The 21,013-nt window shown below is 44.2% G+C and overlaps 1 protein-coding gene across 1 annotated transcript in view; it reads right to left on the bottom strand.

Moving 5' to 3' along the window:
• Positions 1–21,013, bottom strand: part of slmapa (sarcolemma associated protein a) — a 130,709-nt gene that overhangs the window by 37,612 nt on the left and 72,084 nt on the right. Inside the window, exons 13-16 of the mRNA XM_064967333.1 lie at positions 15,918–15,977; positions 13,440–13,514; positions 8,263–8,343; positions 7,567–7,626 (exon numbers count right to left, since the gene is read on the bottom strand). Coding sequence (XP_064823405.1) covers positions 7,567–7,626; positions 8,263–8,343; positions 13,440–13,514; positions 15,918–15,977 — 276 coding nt within the window. The remainder of the gene's footprint in view (positions 1–7,566; positions 7,627–8,262; positions 8,344–13,439; positions 13,515–15,917; positions 15,978–21,013) is intronic.

Genomic DNA, 21,013 nt, shown 5'->3' with positions numbered 1-21,013 from the left:
GGTTAAAACACATTAGAACGAGGCTCGGGATGCCGCCTGGGCCGGTAGCGAGGGTTAACACACATTAGAACGAGGCTCGGGATGCCGTCTGGGCCGGTAGCGAGGGTTAAAACACATTAGAACGAGGCCCGGGATGCCGCCTGGGCCGGTAGCGAGGGTTAAAACACATTAGAACGAGGCTCGGGATGCCGTCTGGGCCGGTAGCGAGGGTTAAAACACATTAGAACGAGGCCCGGGATGCCGTCTGGGCCGGTAGCGAGGGTTAAAACACATTAGAACGAGGCTCGGGATGCCGTCTGGGCCGGTAGCGAGGGTTAAAACACATTAGAACGAGGCTCGGGATGCCGCCTGGGCCGGTAGCGAGGGTTAGAACACATCAGAACGAGGCCCGGGATGCCGTCTGGGCCGGTAGCGAGGGTTAAAACACATTAGAACGAGGCTCGGGATGCCGTCTGGGCCGGTAGCGAGGGTTAAAACACATTAGAACGAGGCTCGGGATGCCTTAATGTCTTACGTCGCCCACAGAGCAGGAATGCCAACAGTCCTTGGTATCCGTGTCGGTGGCACTGTGTTTTCCGCGTCAGGGTCCCGTCGGCGTCCGCGATGCGGCTGATTTTCCCTTCGTAATCCGTGATTGTCTATAGACCCTACCACATACGTCTCGTGTCTGAGCCTTTGAATTGATACTCCACTTCGTCTCAGTAGTGACGTTCTGCCTGTCTGATTGCCTTACGGAGGGAATAACTGTTTATATTTCAGCCATATTCCCAGTCACCTTGTCATGGTTAAATGCAGTGGTTTGCGCTTTCAGTTGAGCGAATACCGCCATCTATCCACAGTTTCTGGTCTGTCAGTCTCTCATAATGAAAGCAGTTGAGATATACAATGGATCTGAAAGCAGTAGAGTTGGCAGACTGACTGAACACCAAACAGTCCTGGGAACAGAGACCAAGGTTAACCCTGCCATTAAAAGCCAGACTTATCAACATGGAGTTGGATAACACGATCCTGATGAAGTCATCAGTTGACCTTGGTGGTAGCAGACAGACTAAAAACAACGATTTCAGATAAAAACAGGTGTTCAGTGTGATGATGAATGTAATGACCGACCTGACAGACAGACGGCTGCCAGGGCTTCTGTTCCGTCTGGGATATTACAGAAACAATTAGAGGGATCAGAGTAAACACAGTCTCACAGACACACACAGTGTCACAGTCACACACACACACAGTGTCACAGTCACACACACACACAGTGTCACAGACACACACACACACAGTGTCACAGTCACACACACACACAGTGTCACAGTCACACACACACACAGTGTCACAGTCACACACACACACAGTGTCACAGTCACACACACACACAGTGTCACAGTCACACACACACACAGTGTCACAGTCACACACACACACAGTGTCACAGTCACACACACACACACACGCAGTGTCACAGTCACACACACACACACACGCAGTGTCACAGTCACACACACACACACACACACAGTCACAGTCACACACACACACAGTCACACACACACACACAGTGTCACAGTCACACACACACACACAGTGTCACAGTCACACACACACACAGTGTCACAGTCACACACACACACACAGTCACACACACACACACAGTCACACACACACACAGTGTCACAGTCACACACACACAGTGTCACAGTCACACACACACAGTGTCACAGTCACACACACACAGTGTCACAGTCACAGTGTCACAGTCACACACACACAGTCACACACACACACAGTGTCACAGTCACACACACACACACACACAGTGTCACAGTCACACTCACACAATGTTTTCGGCAAAAGTATTCAGACTCCTAGACTTTTTCCACATTTTGTTTCATTACAGCCTCATTCTAAAATCGTATATTTTCTGCCCCTCAATCTACAATACCCCACAATGACAAAGCAAAAACATATTTACATTAGTATTCAGACCTGCTATGAGACTCAAAATTGAGCTCAGGTGCATCCTGTTTCCATTGATCATCCTTGAGATGTTTCTACAACTTGGAGTCCACCTGTGGTAAATTCAATTGATTGGACATGATTTGGAAAGGCACACATCTGTCTATATCAGGTCCCACAGTTGGCAGTGCATGTCAGAGCAGAAACCAAGCCACGAGGTTGAAGGAATTGTCTATACAGCTTTGAGACAGGATTGTGTCGAGGCACAGATCTGGGGAAGGGTACCAACACATTTCTGCAGCATTGAAGGTCCCCAAGAACACAGTGACCATCATTCTTAACTTGAGGTTTTGAACAGCCAAGACTTTTCCAATAGCTGGCCGCCCAGCCAAACTGAGCAATCGGGCAGAAGGGCCTTGGTCAGGGAGGTGACAAAGAACCCAATGGTCACTCTGACAGAGCTCTAGAGTTCCTCTGTGGAGTTGGGAGAACCTTCCAGGAGGACAAAAATATCTGCAGCACTCCACCAATCAGGCCTTTATGGTAGAGTGGCCAGACGGAAGCCACTCCTCAGTAAAAGGCACATGACAGCAGGCTTAGAGTGTGCCAAAGGCACCTAAAGACTATCACACCATGAGAAAAAAGATTCTCTGGTCTGATGAAACCAAGATTGAACTCTTTGGCCTGAATGCTAACCGTCATGTCTGGAGGAAGGAAACCTGGCACTATCTCTATGGTGAAGCATGGTGGTGGCAGCATCATGCTGTGGGGATGTTTTTCAGCGGCAGGGACTGGGAGACTAGTCAGGATCGAGGGAAAGATGAATGGAGCAAAGGAGAAAGATCCTTGACGAAAACCTGCTCCAGGGCGTTCAGGACCTCAGACTGGGGCAAAGGTTCACTTTCCAACAGGACAACGACCCTATGCACACAGCCAAGACAGCGCAGGAGTGGCTTCGGGACAAGTCTCTGAATGTTCTTGAGTGGCCCAGCCAGAGCCTGGACTTGAACCCGATCAAACATCTCTGAAGAGACCTAAAAATAGCTGTGCAGCGACGCTCCCCATCCAACCTGACAGAGGTTGAGAGGATCTGCAGACAAGAACAGGAGAAACTCCCATAATACAGGTGTGTCAAGCATGTAGCTTAGTATAGATGTAGATTGATGAAGGGAATAAACAATTGTATCCATTTAAAAATAAGGCTGTAACAGAACTAAATGTGGAAAACGTCAAGGGGTTTGAATGCTTTCTGAATGCACTGTGTCTTCAATTTCAGCCTACTATAAAGTGTGTGCCCTCATGCATGGAGGGAAGCAAACGTCTCTCCGCTACCCAAGGATAGGAAAGCCCCCCAAACAGCCTGTTACCAACCCGAAGTAAACTTCTGGCAAAAATAGTGTTTGACCAGATACAATGCTATTTTACAGAACACAAATTGACAGACTTTCAGCACGCTGATAGGGAAGGACATTCAACAAGCACAGCACTTACACAAATTACTGATGATTGGCTGAGAGGAATTGATTAGAAAACTAATTGTGGGGGCCGTTGTGTTAGCTTTCAGTGCGGCTTTTGAAATTATCGATCATAGTCTGTTGCTGGAAAAATGTGTTATGGCTTTACACCCCCTGCTATATTGTGGATAAAGAGTTACCTGTCTAACAGAACACAGAGGGTGTTCTAGAATGTGTTATGGCTTTACACCCCCTGCTATAATGTGGATAAAGAGTTACCTTTCTAACAGAACACAGAGGGTGTTCTAGAATGTGTTATGGCTTTACACCCCCTGCTATAATGTGGATAAAGAGTTACCTGTCTAACAGAACACAGAGGGTGTTCTAGAATGTGTTATGGCTTTACACCCCCTGTTATAATGTGGATAAAGAGTTACCTGTCTAACAGAACACAGAGGGTGTTCTAGAATGTGTTATGGCTTTACACCCCCTGTTATAATGTAGATAAAGAGTTACCTGTCTAACAGAACACAGAGGGTGTTCTTCAATGGAAGCCTCTCCGACAATATCCAGCTATATAACAAAGTATTGAGAAACTTTTGTTATTGACCAAATACTTATTTTCCACCATAATTTGCAAATAAATTCATAAAAAATCCTACAGTGTGATTTTCTGGATTTTCCCCCCTCATTTTGTCTGTCATGGTTGAAGTGTACCTATGATGAAAATTACAGGCCTCTCTCATCTTTAAGTGGGAGAACTTGCACAATTGGTGGCTGAATAAATACTTTTTTGTCCCACTGTATATCAATAAAATCAATTTAGTCTCAAATAAATAATGAAACTGTGTTGGAGAAGAACGTTAAAGTGCAATATGTGCCATGTAAGAAAGCTAATGTTTTAAGTTCCTTGCTCAGAACATGAGAACATAAAAAGGCTGGTGGTTCCATTTTAACATGAGTCTTCAATATTCCCAGGTAAGAAATTTAGGTTGTAGTTATTATAGGACTATTTCTCTCTATACCATTTGTATTTCAAATACCTTTGACTATTGGATGTTCCCTATAGTATTGCCAGTCTAATCTCGGGAGACGATAGGCTTGAAGTCATAAACAGCGCTGTGCCTCAAACATTGCTAAGAGCTGCTGGCAAACGCAGGAATTGCTGTTTGATTGAATGCTTACGAGCCTGCTGCTGCTCATCACCGCTCAGACTGCTCTATCAAATCAGACTTCATTATAATAAAACACACATACGAGCCTCTGGTCGTTAATAAGGTCAAAACCGGAAACTACCATATGGAAAACAAAACGTTGATTCTTTCAGTGAAATACCTGTTTCATATTTTATTTTATTTATTTATTTATTGTTTAACCTTTATTTTACTAGGCAAGTCCATTAAGAACAAATTCTTATTTTCAATGACGGCCTAGGAACAGTGGGTTAACTGCCTGTTCAGGGGCAGAACGACAGATTTGTACCTTTTCAGCTTGGGGATTCGAACTTGCAACCTTTCGGTTACTAGTCCAACGCTCTAACCACTAGGCTACCCTGCCGCCCCATATTAGGTGGCAACACAGTCTACATGTTGCTGTTACATTGTTGCACAACCTTCAATGTTATGTCATAATTATGTACAATTCTGGCAAATGAATTACGGTCTTTGTTAGGAAGAAATGGTCTTCACGTAGTTCGCAACGAGCCGGACGGCCCAAACTGCTGCATGTACCCTGACTCTTCTTGCATTGAACGCAAGAGAAGTGACACCATTTCCCTCGTTACTATTTCCTGCTAACATGAATATCTTTTAACTAAATATGCAGATTTTTAAAAAAGTATACCGCTTTGTATTGATTTTAAGAAAGGCATTGATGTTTAGGTTCATTTGTGCAACGACAGTGCTTTTGTAAAATCCTCACCAGTTTGCCGAAGTTGAAGTAGGCTGTGATTCGATGATAAATTAACCATGTGTAGTTAACTAGTGATTGTGAAGATCAATTGTTTTTAATAAGAGAAGTTTAATGCTAGCTAGCAACTTACCTTGGCTCATTGCAGCCACAAGGTCCTTTTCATGCTTGTCACGTAACAGGTGGTCGCAGTCTCCTCGTGGAGTGCAATGTAATCGGCCCTAATCGACATCCAAAGCTCAGATTACCGATTGTTATGAAAACTTGAAATCGGCCCGAATTAATGGGTGGCCCTCTAGTTGATACTGAAGGTATATGATCATGTGACTTCAGTCAACTCCTGACAAAGGCAATGGCTTGTTGTTGTCGTTGAGACTTGTCAACTCCACAGCTAAAAGGTGAGTTCACCGTTAACCAAAGTGAACTTGCCAGGAGTGTCCCAAACTAGCCACGTTCGGCCTCTGACCTCCCTAACTCGACACCCCCCACAAAGCTCTCCCAAACTCGACACCCCCCCACAAAGCTCTCCCTAACTCGACACCCCCCCACAAAGCTCTCCCTAACTCGACACCCCCACAAAGCTCTCCCTAACTCGACACCCCCACAAAGCTCTCCCTAACTCGACACCCCCACAAAGCTCTCCCTAACTCGACACCCCCACAAAGCTCTCCCTAACTCGACACCCCCACAAAGCTCTCCCTAACTCGACACCCCCCACAAAGCTCTCCCTAACTCGACACCCCCACAAAGCTCTCCCTAACTCGACACCCCCACAAAGCTCTCCCTAACTCGACACCCCCCACAAAGCTCTGCCTATAGTCAGGAGTACCAGCCATGAGACCCATACCACACCCTGCCAGGTTGGCTGGCCTGATATCTTCTTAATGGCTCCCTATATAGTGCACTACTAATAGCCATAGGGCTCTGGTCAAAAGTGCTGCACTATATAGGCAATAGGGCTCTGGTCAAAAGTGCTGCACTATATAGGCAATAGGGCTCTGGTCAAAAGTGCTGCACTATATAGGCAATAGGGCTCTGGTCAAAAGTGCTGCACTATATAGTCAATAGGGCTCTGGTCAAAAGTGCTGCACTATATAGGCAATAGGGCTCTGGTCAAAAGTGCTGCACTATATAGGCAATAGGGCTCCGGTCAAAAGTGCTGCACTATATAGGGAATAGGGCCCTGGTCAAAAGTGATGAACTATATAGGGAATAGGGCTCTGGTCAAAAGTGCTGCACTATATAGGGAATAGGGCTCTGGTCAAAAGTGCTGCACTATATAGGCAATAGGGCTCTGGTCAAAAGTGCTGCACAATATAGGGAATAGGGTGCCATTTGGTAATACATGCACTGAACACAAGGGGCGCCATTTTCAAACCTCACTGATACTCAGTAATCCAAAGGATAGTAATGCTAAACAAGTACAAGTAAATTCCATCTAAATGCTAACGAGCTCATTTGCGAACATTTTATACAGTCTCTGGCAAACCATATGCAGGAAGGACATCCCAGTTAATAAAGTTATACCAAAAAAAAAAAAATGGTACACAGTTTGTTGCACGAACAAAACCAATATTAAACAGCAAGGCTCTTGTCCCTGGGGGGGGGGGTGTCTCTGCTGTTACCAAGAGAAGCTTGATCCACTGAGCTAGGAAACAAGCTACTAGGTCAACAAACCAGTGGGTAAATATCTAGTAGTGAATTCCCTACTGTAACTAGATCAGCTGGCGCCTGCTGCACAACAGTGGACTCACAAGGCTCCGGTCTCTCGTCATCACGTGCTTGTAAACTAAAAAACGTGATTGGGGACTACCGGTAAGCTTCATCATGAAAAATAGGTTCAAAGAAATGCAAATCTGCTTTATATCCTAAAGTATAGCACACGTAACGTAGACTGCAGGTATTTACTTAAATATAAGCTACAAATATTAACATTATTAAAGACCGTATTGACAGTAAAAAAAACAAAACAACCTGTGGCCATTTCCAAATAGCCCGGTGTACGGTACTCTGCCTTACCAGTACTGAACTTATCTAATCAAAATGTTCATCGTACAACATCCCCATCACTGGCACCGACCCACTGTTGAAGTGAACCACTGTTGATTGGACCACTGTTGATTGGACCACTGTTGATTGGACCACTGTTGCCTCCACACAACAAGATTTGATGTCAACCACACTAACGCATAATAAACAAGTCTTAACCAATATTGAGAAGTAAATCTATATTCATATAAATATGTATTACCTTTGAGCAGGGCAACCCTGTTCTGTGGCTCGTTCAGCTCATGATCATCCATGTTTCCGTCTACACAGAGAGAGAGAGAGGACAGAAAGAGAAGAGGAACAGAGATGATTAACAGTGAGCTGGGACCAGACCAGGCCAAACAGCCAGAGAGGCATTGAGTGACAAACTAAATCAATAGTTCTGCTAGTTCTGCTCGGGATAGAGATTCATGAGCACGCCATGCTGATTATGTCCTAGTTGGAATTAACATAAATCTTCTTATTTTATTTTTTTTACATTGGTTACCATTTTATAAACATAGTGAAGACTGGTTGACGTAATGAATGAATATAAAAAGTCACAGTAATTTACCTACGTCAGTCCTTAAAATTAAATTTAAAATATCAACATACCTGTCAACTTAGAAATAGTTAGACCATTAAAAATTCACAAAAAAAATCTAGACTTGTTAATATAATAAAAGGTGTTAACAGTGTCTCGTTGTTCAAGGTGTTTACCTGACGTGTCGTCGTCATTAATATAATAAAAGGTGTTAACAGTGTCTCGTTGTTCAAGGTGTTTACCTGACGTGTCGTCGTCATTAATATAATAAAAGGTGTTAACAGTGTCTCGTTGTTCAAGGTGTTTTACCTGACGTGCCGTCGTCATTAATATAATAAAAGGTGTTAACAGTGTCTCGTTGTTCAAGGTGTTTACCTGACGTGTCGTCACTGCTGCGATCTTTGCTGGGACTTAGTGTATCTGACATGTCCGACTCCTTAGCATCCACTAGGTTTTCTACTGGACAGAGGGACAGACCACTTACATCAGAACTACCAAACTAATAAAACCACATGAGATCAAATGTAACAGAATGTCAAGTAGGTTTAAGTCAATAAGCAATATTGAAACAGTACACATGACACGACCCCCCTGCTGCTTCAGTTGGCTTGATCCCCTTGTTTCCATCCATCCATGGTCATCTATCTGCCTGCCAGGGGGTATGAGGTGTGGACATCTATCTGCCTGCCAGGGGGTATGAGGTGTGGACATCTATCTGCCTGCCAGGGGGTATGAGGTGAGGTCATCTATCTGCCTGCCAGGGGGTATGAGGTGAGGTCATCTATCTGCCTGCCAGGGGGTATGAGGTGTGGTCATCTATCTGCCTGCCAGGGGGTATGAGGTGTGGTCATCTATCTGCCTGCCAGGGGGTATGAGGTGAGATCATCTATCTGACTGCCAGGGGATATGAGGTGAGGTCATCTATCTGCCTGCCAGGGGGTATGAGGTGTGGTCATCTATCTGCCTGCCAGGGGGTATGAGGTGTGGTCATCTATCTGCCTGCCAGGGGGTATGAGGTGAGATCATCTATCTGACTGCCAGGGGATATGAGGTGAGGTCATCTATCTGCCTGCCAGGGGGTATGAGGTGAGGTCATCTATCTGCCTGCCAGGGGATATGAGGTGAGGTCATCTGCCTGTCACGTTTTATCAGCTCGGGTTAATAAAGTAGCTCAAAAACATGTATCTTCTCCTGCTTCCCTTGAATCGGGCCTGGTCCGTGTGAGAACGCCCCAGGTCCATTTCAGAACTTTTTGGACCCATGAAGACCTCTACCCTATAGTGGGGTCTGCGGACCCCCCCTGGGTTACAGCTGAAACTCAGTGTCAATCTCCATGAGTATACTTGCTATTTGGACTTGATTTGATATTGTGATTGGACATTTTTACTGCACGAGGGAGATGGCAAGACCAGCATTCCGCTGCACCTGTAATAACACCTGCTAAACTGTGTATGCAATGAATAAACTTTGATTTGAAATTGGAAACAGGTGCTGCCAATCAGTGGTTTCTGTTTTGAGCAGCTTTCCTGACCTCTGTGGCAGTAATCTGGTGTGTGTGTGTGTACTGTAATCTGGTGTGTGTGTGTGTGTGTGTGTGTACTGTAATCTGGTGTGTGTGTGTGTGTGTGTGTACTGTAATCTGGTGTGTGTGTGTGTGTGTGTGTGTGTACTGTAATCTGGTGTGTGTGTGTGTGTGTGTACTGTAATCTGGTGTGTGTGTGTGTGTGTGTACTGTAATCTGGTGTGTGTGCACTGTAATCTGGTGTGTGTGTGTGTGTGTGTGTGTACTGTAATCTGGTGTGTGTGTGTACTGTAATCTGGTGTGTGTGTGTGTGTGTGTACTGTAATCTGGTGTGTGTGTGTACTGTAATCTGGTGTGTGTGTGTGTACTGTAATCTGGTGTGTGTGTGTGTGTGTGTGTACTGTAATCTGGTGTGTGTGTGTGTGTGTGTACTGTAATCTGGTGTGTGTGTGTACTGTAATCTGGTGTGTGTGTGTGTGTGTGTACTGTAATCTGGTGTGTGTGTGTACTGTAATCTGTGTGTGTGTGTGTGTGTGTGTGTGTGTACTGTAATCTGGTGTGTGTGTGTGTGTGTGTACTGTAATCTGGTGTGTGTGTGTACTGTAATCTGGTGTGTGTGTGTACTGTAATCTGGTGTGTGTGTGTGTGTGTACTGTAATCTGGTGTGTGTGTGTGTGTGTACTGTAATCTGGTGTGTGTGTGTGTGTGTACTGTAATCTGGTGTGTGTGTGTGTGTGTACTGTAATCTGGTGTGTGTGTGTGTGTGTACTGTAATCTGGTGTGTGTGTGTGTGTGTGTATACTGTAATCTGGTGTGTGTGTGTACTGTAATCTGGTGTGTGTGTGTGTGTGTGTGTACTGTAATCTGGTGTGTGTGTGTACTGTAATCTGGTGTGTGTGTGTGTGTGTGTGTACTGTAATCTGGTGTGTGTGTGTGTGTACTGTAATCTGGTGTGTGTGTGTGTGTGTACTGTAATCTGGTGTGTGTGTGTGTGTGTGTACTGTAATCTGGTGTGTGTGTGTGTGTGTGTGTACTGTAATCTGGTGTGTGTGTGTGTGTACTGTAATCTGGTGTGTGTGTGTGTGTGCACTGTAATCTGGTGTGTGTGTGTGCACTGTAATCTGGTGTGTGTGTGTGCACTGTAATCTGGTGTGTGTGTGTGTACTGTAATCTGGTGTGTGTGTGTGTACTGTAATCTGGTGTGTGTGTGTACTGTAATCTGGTGTGTGTGTGTACTGTAATCTGGTGTGTGTGTGTACTGTAATCTGGTGTGTGTGTGTGTGTGTGTACTGTAATCTGGTGTGTGTGTGTGTGTACTGTAATCTGGTGTGTGTGTGTGTACTGTAATCTGGTGTGTGTGTGTGTACTGTAATCTGGTGTGTGTGTGTGTGTGTGTACTGTAATCTGGTGTGTGTGTGTGTGTGTGTACTGTAATCTGGTGTGTGTGTGTGTGTACTGTAATCTGTGTGTGTGTGTGTGTGTGTGTGTACTGTAATCTGGTGTGTGTGTGTGTGTGTGTGTACTGTAATCTGGTGTGTGTGTGTGTGTACTGTAATCTGGTGTGTGTGTGTGTGTGTACTGTAATCTGGTGTGTGTGTGTGTGTGCACTGTAATCTGGTGTGTGTGTGTGTGCACTGTAATCTGGTGTGTGTGTGTGTACTGTAATCTGGTGTGTGTGTGTGTGTGTGTGTGTACTGTAATCTGGTGTGTGTGTGTGTGTGTGTGTGTACTGTAATCTGGTGTGTGTGTGTGTGTACTGTAATCTGGTGTGTGTGTGTGTACTGTAATCTGGTGTGTGTGTGTGTGTACTGTAATCTGGTGTGTGTGTGTGTACTGTAATCTGGTGTGTGTGTGTGTGTACTGTAATCTGGTGTGTGTGTGTGTGTGTGTACTGTAATCTGGTGTGTGTGTGTGTGTTGTGTTCTGGTGTGTGTGTGTGTGTGTACTGTAATCTGGGTGTGTGTGTGTGTGTACTGTAATCTGGTGTGTGTGTGTGTGTACTGTAATCTGGTGTGTGTGTGTGTGCACTGTAATCTGGTGTGTGTGTGTGTGCACTGTAATCTGGTGTGTGTGTGTACTGTAATCTGTGTGTGTGTGTGTACTGTAATCTGGTGTGTGTGTGTGTACTGTAATCTGGTGTGTGTGTGTGTACTGTAATCTGGTGTGTGTGTGTACTGTAATCTGGTGTGTGTGTGTGTGTACTGTAATCTGGTGTGTGTGTGTGTGTACTGTAATCTGGTGTGTGTGTGTGTACTGTAATCTGGTGTGTGTGTGTGTACTGTAATCTGGTGTGTGTGTGTGTACTGTAATCTGGTGTGTGTGTGTGTGTACTGTAATCTGGTGTGTGTGTGTACTGTAATCTGGTGTGTGTGTGTACTGTAATCTGTGTAATCTTGGGGGAGATGCCATACTATTTGTTGCATCTCTGATGTTCCCTCGCACCCTTTTCCTCTCTGAAACAAAACTATTGGCATGATGAGGTCTGTCAGTTACTGTTCCCTGCTGCTAGAATCCTTGTCAGTGGCCTGGTCTCTTCTTTGATTCGAGTCAGATATAAATAGATATTATTAAATCAGTGTTGTGTGATTCAGCTGCAGTTTAATGTCCTGGCTGCATTCAGACAGCTGACCCTGAACAGACGACGAGTGCCAGGAGAACATTTAACAGACGACCCATGGCTTGGATACAACTGATAATGCCCTGGATATAGTTTTACCTACAATAAATAGACAACAAGGCTGGGAAAAGCTCCAAGAGCCGATACCTATGGATCATGCAGATTCAGGATCAACATGAGAACCAGAGAGGACAGGTCCGATTCAGGATGGACAGGAGAACCAGAGAGGACAGGTCCGATTCAGGGTGGACAGGAGAACCAGAGAGGACAGGTCCGATTCAGGATGGACAGGAGAACCAGAGAGGACAGGTCCGATTCAGGATGGACAGGAGAACCAGAGGACAGGTCCGATTCAGGATGGACAAGAGAACCAGAGAGGACAGGTCCGATTCAGGATGGACAGGAGAACCAGAGAGGACAGGTCCGATTCAGGATGGACAGGAGAACCAGAGAGGACAGGTCCGATTCAGGGTGGACAGGAGAACCAGAGAGGACAGGTCCGATTCAGGGTGGACAGGAGAACCAGAGAGGACAGGTCCGATTCAGGATGGACAGGAGAACCAGAGAGGACAGGTCCGATTCAGGATGGACAGGAGAACCAGAGGACAGGTCCGATTCAGGATGGACAGGAGAACCAGAGAGGACAGGTCCGATTCAGGATGGACAGGAGAACCAGAGAGGACAGGTCCGATTCAGGATGGACAAGAGAACCAGAGAGGACAGGTCCGATTCAGGATGGACAGGAGAACCAGAGAGGACAGGTCCGATTCAGGATGGACAGGAGAACCAGAGAGGACAGGTCCGATTCAGGATGGACAGGAGAACCAGAGAGGACCGGTCCGATTCAGGATGGACAGGAGAACCAGAGAGGACCGGTCCGATTCAGGATGGACAGGAGAACCAGAGAGGACAGGTCCGATTCAGGATGGACAGGAGATTTAGACATGCCAAAGAGATAACCCGACCTTAAAGAGCAGGCCAGATGAAACTAGTGGTGGTGCTGTAGAGGAGTTGATCGAGTTCTCTTACACCCAATAGAGACTGGTTGGTTGTTTAGCAACAAAAACCAACGCGGGCGCAACTTTGGGCGCAAAACAGATGAGGTTGGCTAAGATGGTTAAGATGGTTGTAACCTTATATATCGTCTCTTGGTTAGCTAGTTAGCTAATTTTAGCCATATTAGCATTGCAATGAAATCATTCAAAACACCCCAAAACAAGACATGGTATGGAGAACGAGCTGAAACGAGCCACTTCAGTTTCCCCACACGGCAGTTTGTCATTCTTGCTAGCGATCTGGCCATCCAGAATCACAACAACAGGCTGACTTCTGACCCATGGAAGCGCCCACATGGTTTTCATGTCCTCGTCAGCTAATCCATCCACAGAGCCTGTGTAATGAACAGTATTTTACCTTTGAGTCTGTCAGGACTGGTAAGGCTGTCTCCTTCTGCTGTCTGGTTGTTCTGCAGGTGGGCATCTATGACCTCTGAGACAGATACATAATAGAGATCAGCCATTAGTAAGACGGTGGTCATAACTAGAGGTCGACCGATTAACCGGAATGGCGGATTAATTAGGGCCGATTTCAAGTTTTTATAACAATCGGAAATCGGTAATTTTGGACGCGGTTTTGTATTTATTTTTTACACCCTTATTTAACTAGGCAAATCAGTTAAGAACACATTCTTATTTTCAATGACGGCCTAGGAACAGTGGGTTAACTGCCTGTTCAGGGGCAGAAAGACAGATTTTTACCTTGTCAGCTCAGGGATTCAATCTTGCAACTAGTCCAACGCTCTAACTACCTGCCTCACGAGGAGCCTGCCTGTTAAGGGCATGCAGTGAAAAGCCAAGGTAAGTTGCTAGCTAACATTAGTTATATTAGTTATCACTAGTTAGAACTACACATGGTTGATGATATTACTAATTTATCTAGCGTGTCCTGCGTTGCATATAATCGATGCGGTGCGCATTCGCAAAAAAGGACTGCCGTTGCTCCAACGTGTACCTAATCATAAACATCAACGCCTTTCTTAAAATCAATACACAAGTATATATTTTTTAAACCTGCATATTTAGTTAATATTGCCTGCTAACATGAATTTCTTATAACTAGGTAAATTGTGTCACTTCTCTTGCAACAGAGTCAGGGTATATGCAGCAGTTTGCGCCGCCCGGCTCGCTGTGAACTGTATGAAAACTATTTCTTCCTAACAAAGACAGCCAACTTCACCAAACGGGGGATGATTTAACAAAAGCGCATTTGCGAAAAAAGCACAATCATTACACGAATGTACCTAATAATTTTACATTTACATTTAAGTCATTTAGCAGACGCTCTTATCCAGACATCAATGGCTTTCTTAAAATCAATACACAGAAGTATATATTTTTAAACCAGATATTTAGCTAAAAGAAATTCAGGTTAGCAGGCAATATTAACCAGGTGAAATTGTATCACTTCTCTTGCGTTCATTGTACGCAGAGTCTGGGTATATGCAGCAGTTTGGGCCGCCTGGCTCATTGCGAACTAATTTGCCAGAATTTTATGTAATTATGACATAACATTGAAGGTTGTGCAATGTAACAGGAATATTTAGACTGATGGATGCCAACGTTAGATAAAATACGTAACGGTTCCGTATTTCACTGAAAGAATAAATGTCTTGTTTTCGAGATGATAGTTTCCGGATTCGACCATATTAATGACCAAAGGCTCGCATTTCTGTGTGTTATTATGTTAGAATTAAGTCTATGATTTTGTAGAGCAGTCTGACTGAGCGATGGTAGGCACCAGCAGGCTCATAAGCATTCATTCAAACAGCACTTTCGTGCGTTTTGCCAGCAACTCTGCTGTTTTTTGACTTCAAGCCTATCAACTCCGAAGATTAGGCTGGTGTAGCGATGTGATGTGAAATGGCTAGCTAGTTAGCGGGGGTGCGCGCTAATAGCGTTTCAAACGTCACTCGCTCTGAGACTTGGAGTAGTTGTTCCCCTTGCTCTGCTTGGGCAACGCTGCTTCGAGTGTGGCTATTGTCGATGTGTTCCTGGTTTAAGCCCAGGTAGGGGCGAGGAGAGGGACAGAAGCTATACTGTTACACTGGCAATACTAAAGTGCATATAAGAACATCCAATAGTCAAAGGTATGAAATACAAATGGTATAGAGATAAATAGTCCTATAAATACTATATTAACTACAACCTAAAACCTCTTACCTTGGAAGATTAAAGACTCGTGTTAAAAGGAACCACCAGCTTTCATATGTTCTCATGTTCTAAGCAAGGAACTTAAACATTAGCTTTCTTACATGGCACATATTGCACTTTTACTTTCTTCTCCAACACTTTGTTTTTGCATTATTTAAACCAAATTGAACAGGGTTCATTATTTATTTGAGGCTAAATTGATTTTTATTGATGTATTATATTAAGTTAAAGTACGTGTTCATTCAGTGTTGTTGTAATTGTCATTATTACAAATACATTTGAAAGAAATTGGCCAATTAATCGCTATCGCCTCTTTTTTTGTCCTCCAATAATTGGTATCGGCGTTGAAAAATCATAATCAGTCGACCTCTATCAGTTACGGGGAAATGTATTGGAAATCAGCATACGATAAAAAAAAATCCTTTCTGTCCCTAATATTCAAATTTGAGAGGAGCAAAACTCATCTCCCGACACTTATGCCAGCACATTTGTACAATCAAAATTAACTCAATGTTTCATTTTATTTTCTAATGATCAATCACTTAGTGAACATGCCTGGGCTTGAATAAATACTAATAACAAGCAGACAAAGTAGACCGACGAAAACAACCATATGGCCTCAGCCAAGTGGCAAAACCATCGAGAACACACACATAAACACAACAAGAAAACAAACACTTACCGTCAAAGTTGGCCAGCTTGTGCAACGACGAGCCAACTGCTTCTTTCAACTGTTTCACGGCTGTAGAGGGGAGAAATTGAGGTCAAAACGTGACGATGACTGAATGGGGCACCTGTTGAGTGAGAGAAGCATCCATCTCCAGACCTCGTCTCAGGATTAGCCTCTGGCTAGCTTCTGAGCAGCAGTAGTAGGTAGTTAGCTCATTTAAGAACAGCGAACCAAATAAAACGCTGTTCATCAACCAATCAAACAATTAGCAGTAAGCAAATTTAATTTGGCATGCTGGAATTCTCTCAACACAGTACCACTCAAAGCAGTGTAATGTAAAAATGTACAGAACAGTACAAACGATCGATGCAAAAACAACAGCTAGAGTCATCACTGGCAGGTAAACTACAGTACCCAACATGCAACAGAACACGGAAGTTAAAACACCCAGACAGTCCAAGAGAGGAACCACACAGTTAGGCTAATATGAAGTTAAAAAGGTGGTGTTATCATGCAGAAAACCAAAGAGTGATTGTGAATGTCTCAAAAGAGGAAAAACAAGTTATGCAATTATATGAAGAAACAATATGTAAAGGAAGCCATTTTAATAGCCTGCCCTGAGACACAGTACATAGTCCTATACCAGGAAACCATTCTAATAGCCTGCCCTGAGACACAGTACATAGTCCTATACCAGGAAACCATTCTAATAGCCTGCCCTGAGACACAGTACATAGTCCTATACCAGGAAACCATTCTAATAGCCTGCCCTGAGACACAGTACATAGTCCTATACCAGGAAACCATTCTAATAGCCTGCCCTGAGACACAGTACATAGTCCTATACCAGGAAACCATTCTAATAGCCTGCCCTGAGACACAGTACATAGTCCTATACCAGGAAACCATTCTAATAGCCTGCCCTGAGACACAGTACATAGTCCTATACCAGGAAACCATTCTAATAGCCTGCCCTGAGACACAGTACATAGTCCTATACCAGGAAACCATTCTAATAGCCTGCCCTGAGACACAGTACATAGTCCTATACCAGGAAACCATTCTAATAGCCTGCCCTGAGACACAGTACATAGTCCTATACCAGGAAACCATTCTAATAGCCTGCCCTGAGACACAGTACATAGTCCTATACCAGGAAACCATTCTAATAGCCTGCCCTGAGACACAGTACATAGTCCTATACCAGGAAACCATTCTAATAGCCTGCCCTGAGACACAGTACATAGTCCTATACCAGGAAACCATTCTAATAGCCTGCCCTGAGACAGGGTACATAGTCCTATACCAGGAAACCATTCTAATAGCCTGCCCTGAGACACAGTACATGGTCCTATACCAGGAAACCATTCTAATAGCCTGCCCTGAGACACAGTACATAGTCCTATACCAGGAAACCATTCTAATAGCCTGCCCTGAGACACAGTACATAGTCCTATACCAGGAAACCATTCTAATAGCCTGCCCTGAGACACAGTACATAGTCCTATACCAGGAAACCATTCTAATAGCCTGCCCTGAGACACAGTACATAGTCCTATACCAGGAAACCATTCTAATAGCCTGCCCTGAGACACAGTACATAGTCCTATACCAGGAAACCATTTTAATAGCCTGCCCTGAGACACAGTACATAGTCCTATACCAGGAAACCATTCTAATAGCCTGCCCTGAGACACAGTACATGGTCCTATACCAGGAAACCATTCTAATAGCCTGCCCTGAGACACAGTACATAGTCCTATACCAGGAAACCATTCTAATAGCCTGCCCTGAGACACAGTACATAGTCCTATACCAGGAAACCATTCTAATAGCCTGCCCTGAGACACAGTACATAGTCCTATACCAGGAAACCATTCTAATAGCCTGCTCTGAGACACAGTACATAGTCCTATACCAGGAAACCATTCTAATAGCCTGCTCTGAGACACAGTACATAGTCCTATACCAGGAAACCATTCTAATAGCCTGCTCTGAGACACAGTACATAGTCCTATACCAGGAAACCATTCTAATAGCCTGCCCTGAGACACAGTACATAGTCCTATACCAGGAAACCATTCTAATAGCCTGCTCTGAGACACAGTACATAGTCCTATACCAGGAAACCATTCTAATAGCCTGCCCTGAGACACAGTACATAGTCCTATACCAGGAAACCATTCTAATAGCCTGCCCTGAGACACAGTACATACACCTATACCAGGAAACCATTCTAATAGCCTGCCCTGAGACAGGGTACATAGTCCTATACCAGGAAACCATTCTAATAGCCTGCCCTGAGACACAGTACATAGTCCTATACCAGGAAACCATTCTAATAGCCTGCCCTGAGACACAGTACATAGTCCTATACCAGGAAACCATTCTAATAGCCTGCCCTGAGACACAGTACATAGTCCTATACCAGGAAACCATTCTAATAGCCTGCCCTGAGACACAGTACATAGTCCTATACCAGGAAACCATTCTAATAGCCTGCCCTGAGACACAGTACATAGTCCTATACCAGGAAACCATTCTAATAGCCTGCCCTGAGACACGGTACATAGTCCTATACCAGGAAACCATTCTAATAGCCTGCCCTGAGACACAGTACATAGTCCTATACCAGGAAACCATTCTAATAGCCTGCTCTGAGACACAGTACATACACCTATACCAGGAAACCATTCTAATAGCCTGCCCTGAGACACAGTACATAGTCCTATACCAGGAAACCATTCTAATAGCCTGCCCTGAGACACAGTACATAGTCCTATACCAGGAAACCATTCTAATAGCCTGCCCTGAGACACAGTACATAGTCCTATACCAGGAAGCCATTCTAATAGCCTGCTCTGAGACACAGTACATAGTCCTATACCAGGAAACCATTCTAATAGCCTGCTCTGAGACACAGTACATAGTCCTATACCAGGAAACCATTCTAATAGCCTGCCCTGAGACACAGTACATAGTCCTATACCAGGAAACCATTCTAATAGCCTGCCCTGAGACACAGTACATAGTCCTATACCAGGAAACCATTCTAATAGCCTGCCCTGAGACACAGTACATAGTCCTATGAGACCAGGAAACCATTCTAATAGCCTGCCCTGAGACACAGTACATAGTCCTATACCAGGAAACCATTCTAATAGCCTGCTCTGAGACACAGTACATAGGCCTATACCAGGAAACCATTCTAATAGCCTGCCCTGAGACACAGTACATAGTCCTATACCAGGAAACCATTCTAATAGCCTGCCCTGAGACACAGTACATAGTCCTATACCAGGAAACCATTCTAATAGCCTGCCCTGAGACACAGTACATAGTCCTATACCAGGAAACCATTCTAATAGCCTGCCCTGAGACACAGTACATAGTCCTATACCAGGAAACCATTCTAATAGCCTGCCCTGAGACACAGTACATAGTCCTATACCAGGAAACCATTCTAATAGCCTGCCCTGAGACACAGTACATAGTCCTATACCAGGAAACCATTCTAATAGCCTGCTCTGAGACAGGGTACATGTGGCTAACCCTAAACTCTTAGCTCACAGCAGTTCCCTTGACAACAGTAAACTCTTGTTTCATCACGGGCAGCGTGGACGGCCAGCATTCTCCAAACCACAGTCAACTAAAGGTTTCAGTAGGACAGGAAATGGATGTCAGAAACTTCGTGGTACATGTATTCCTCCTCCGTTACACAATAGCTCTGCGGTAAAGTTGCCCTCAGGTACAAATCTAGGATCAGCTTCCCGTTCACCCAATCCTAACCTTAAACTTTTGTGGGGAAAACACAAAACTGACCAAAGACCAACATCTAGGGCAAATTCACCCTCAACCCCTGGGAATAAACATTCATCATCTGAAATATCCTGATGACACTACCCTGACAGGCTGACTACTGTCTGCACATTAGAGAAAGCATTTTAACAGATCAGATTTTACACTCGCACCTAGGTCTGGCTGAACAACCGATTGGCAAACGTAGTGCAAATTGAGAAATGTGACTAAACTGAATAAAAATAATAAACTACACTATGAAACAAAGACAAATGACAAAGAATTATATTAAAAAGCTTTAGGTCACCTCAAATGAAATTTTGGCCAAGGCGGCTAACTCCGCTCCATCATTCATTGAATCAGATGGCTCATTCATCACAAAACCCACTGTGATTGCCAACAAATTAAATTATTTTTTAACTGGCAAGATTAACAAACTTAGGCTAAACATGCCAGCAACAAACGCTGACACTACACATTCCAAGAATATCTGATCAAATTATGAAAGGCAAGCATTGTCATTTTGTAAAGTCAGTGTGGAAGAGGGACAACAATCATTTTCTCACATCAACAATGACAAGCCATCGGGGTCTGACAACTTGGATGGAAAATGACTGAGGATAATAGTGGACAATATTACATCTCCTATTTGCCACATCTTCAATTTAAGACGAGTAGAAAGTGTGTGTCCTCAGGCCTGGAGGGAAGCTAAAGTCATTCCACTACCTAAGAATAGTAAAGCCCCCTTTACTGGCTCAAATAGCTGACCAATCAGGCTGTTACCAACCCTTAGTAAACTTCTGGGGGAAAAATGGTGTTTGACCAGATACAATGCTATTTTACAGAAAACAAATTGACAACTGACTTTCAGCACACTGATAGGGAAGGACATTCAACAAGCACAGCACTTACACAATCGTTTTTAATTTTTTATCTTTATTTAACTAGGCATGTCAGTTAAGAACAAATTCTTATTTTCAATGACAGCCTAGGAACAGTGGGTTTAAACTGCCTTGTTCTGGAGCAGAACGACAGATTTGTACCTTGTCAGCTCGGGGATTTGATCCAGCAACCTTTTGGCTACTGGCCCAACGCTCTAACCACAAGGCTACCTGATTGGCTGAGAGAAATGTATTAAAAAACTGTGGGGGCCGTTTTATCAGACTTCAGTGTGGCTTTTGACTTTATCGATCATAGTCTGCTTCTGGAAAAACGTATGTGTTATGGCTTTACACCCCCTGCTATATTGTGGATAAAGAGTTACTCGTCTAACAGAACAAAAATCCAGGTAGTATCAGGCATTCCCCAGG

Source organism: Oncorhynchus masou, chromosome 6 (assembly GCF_036934945.1).
Source record: "Oncorhynchus masou masou isolate Uvic2021 chromosome 6, UVic_Omas_1.1, whole genome shotgun sequence".
Classification (NCBI taxonomy): domain Eukaryota; kingdom Metazoa; phylum Chordata; class Actinopteri; order Salmoniformes; family Salmonidae; genus Oncorhynchus; species Oncorhynchus masou.
This window is presented reverse-complemented; position numbering and strand designations above follow the sequence as displayed.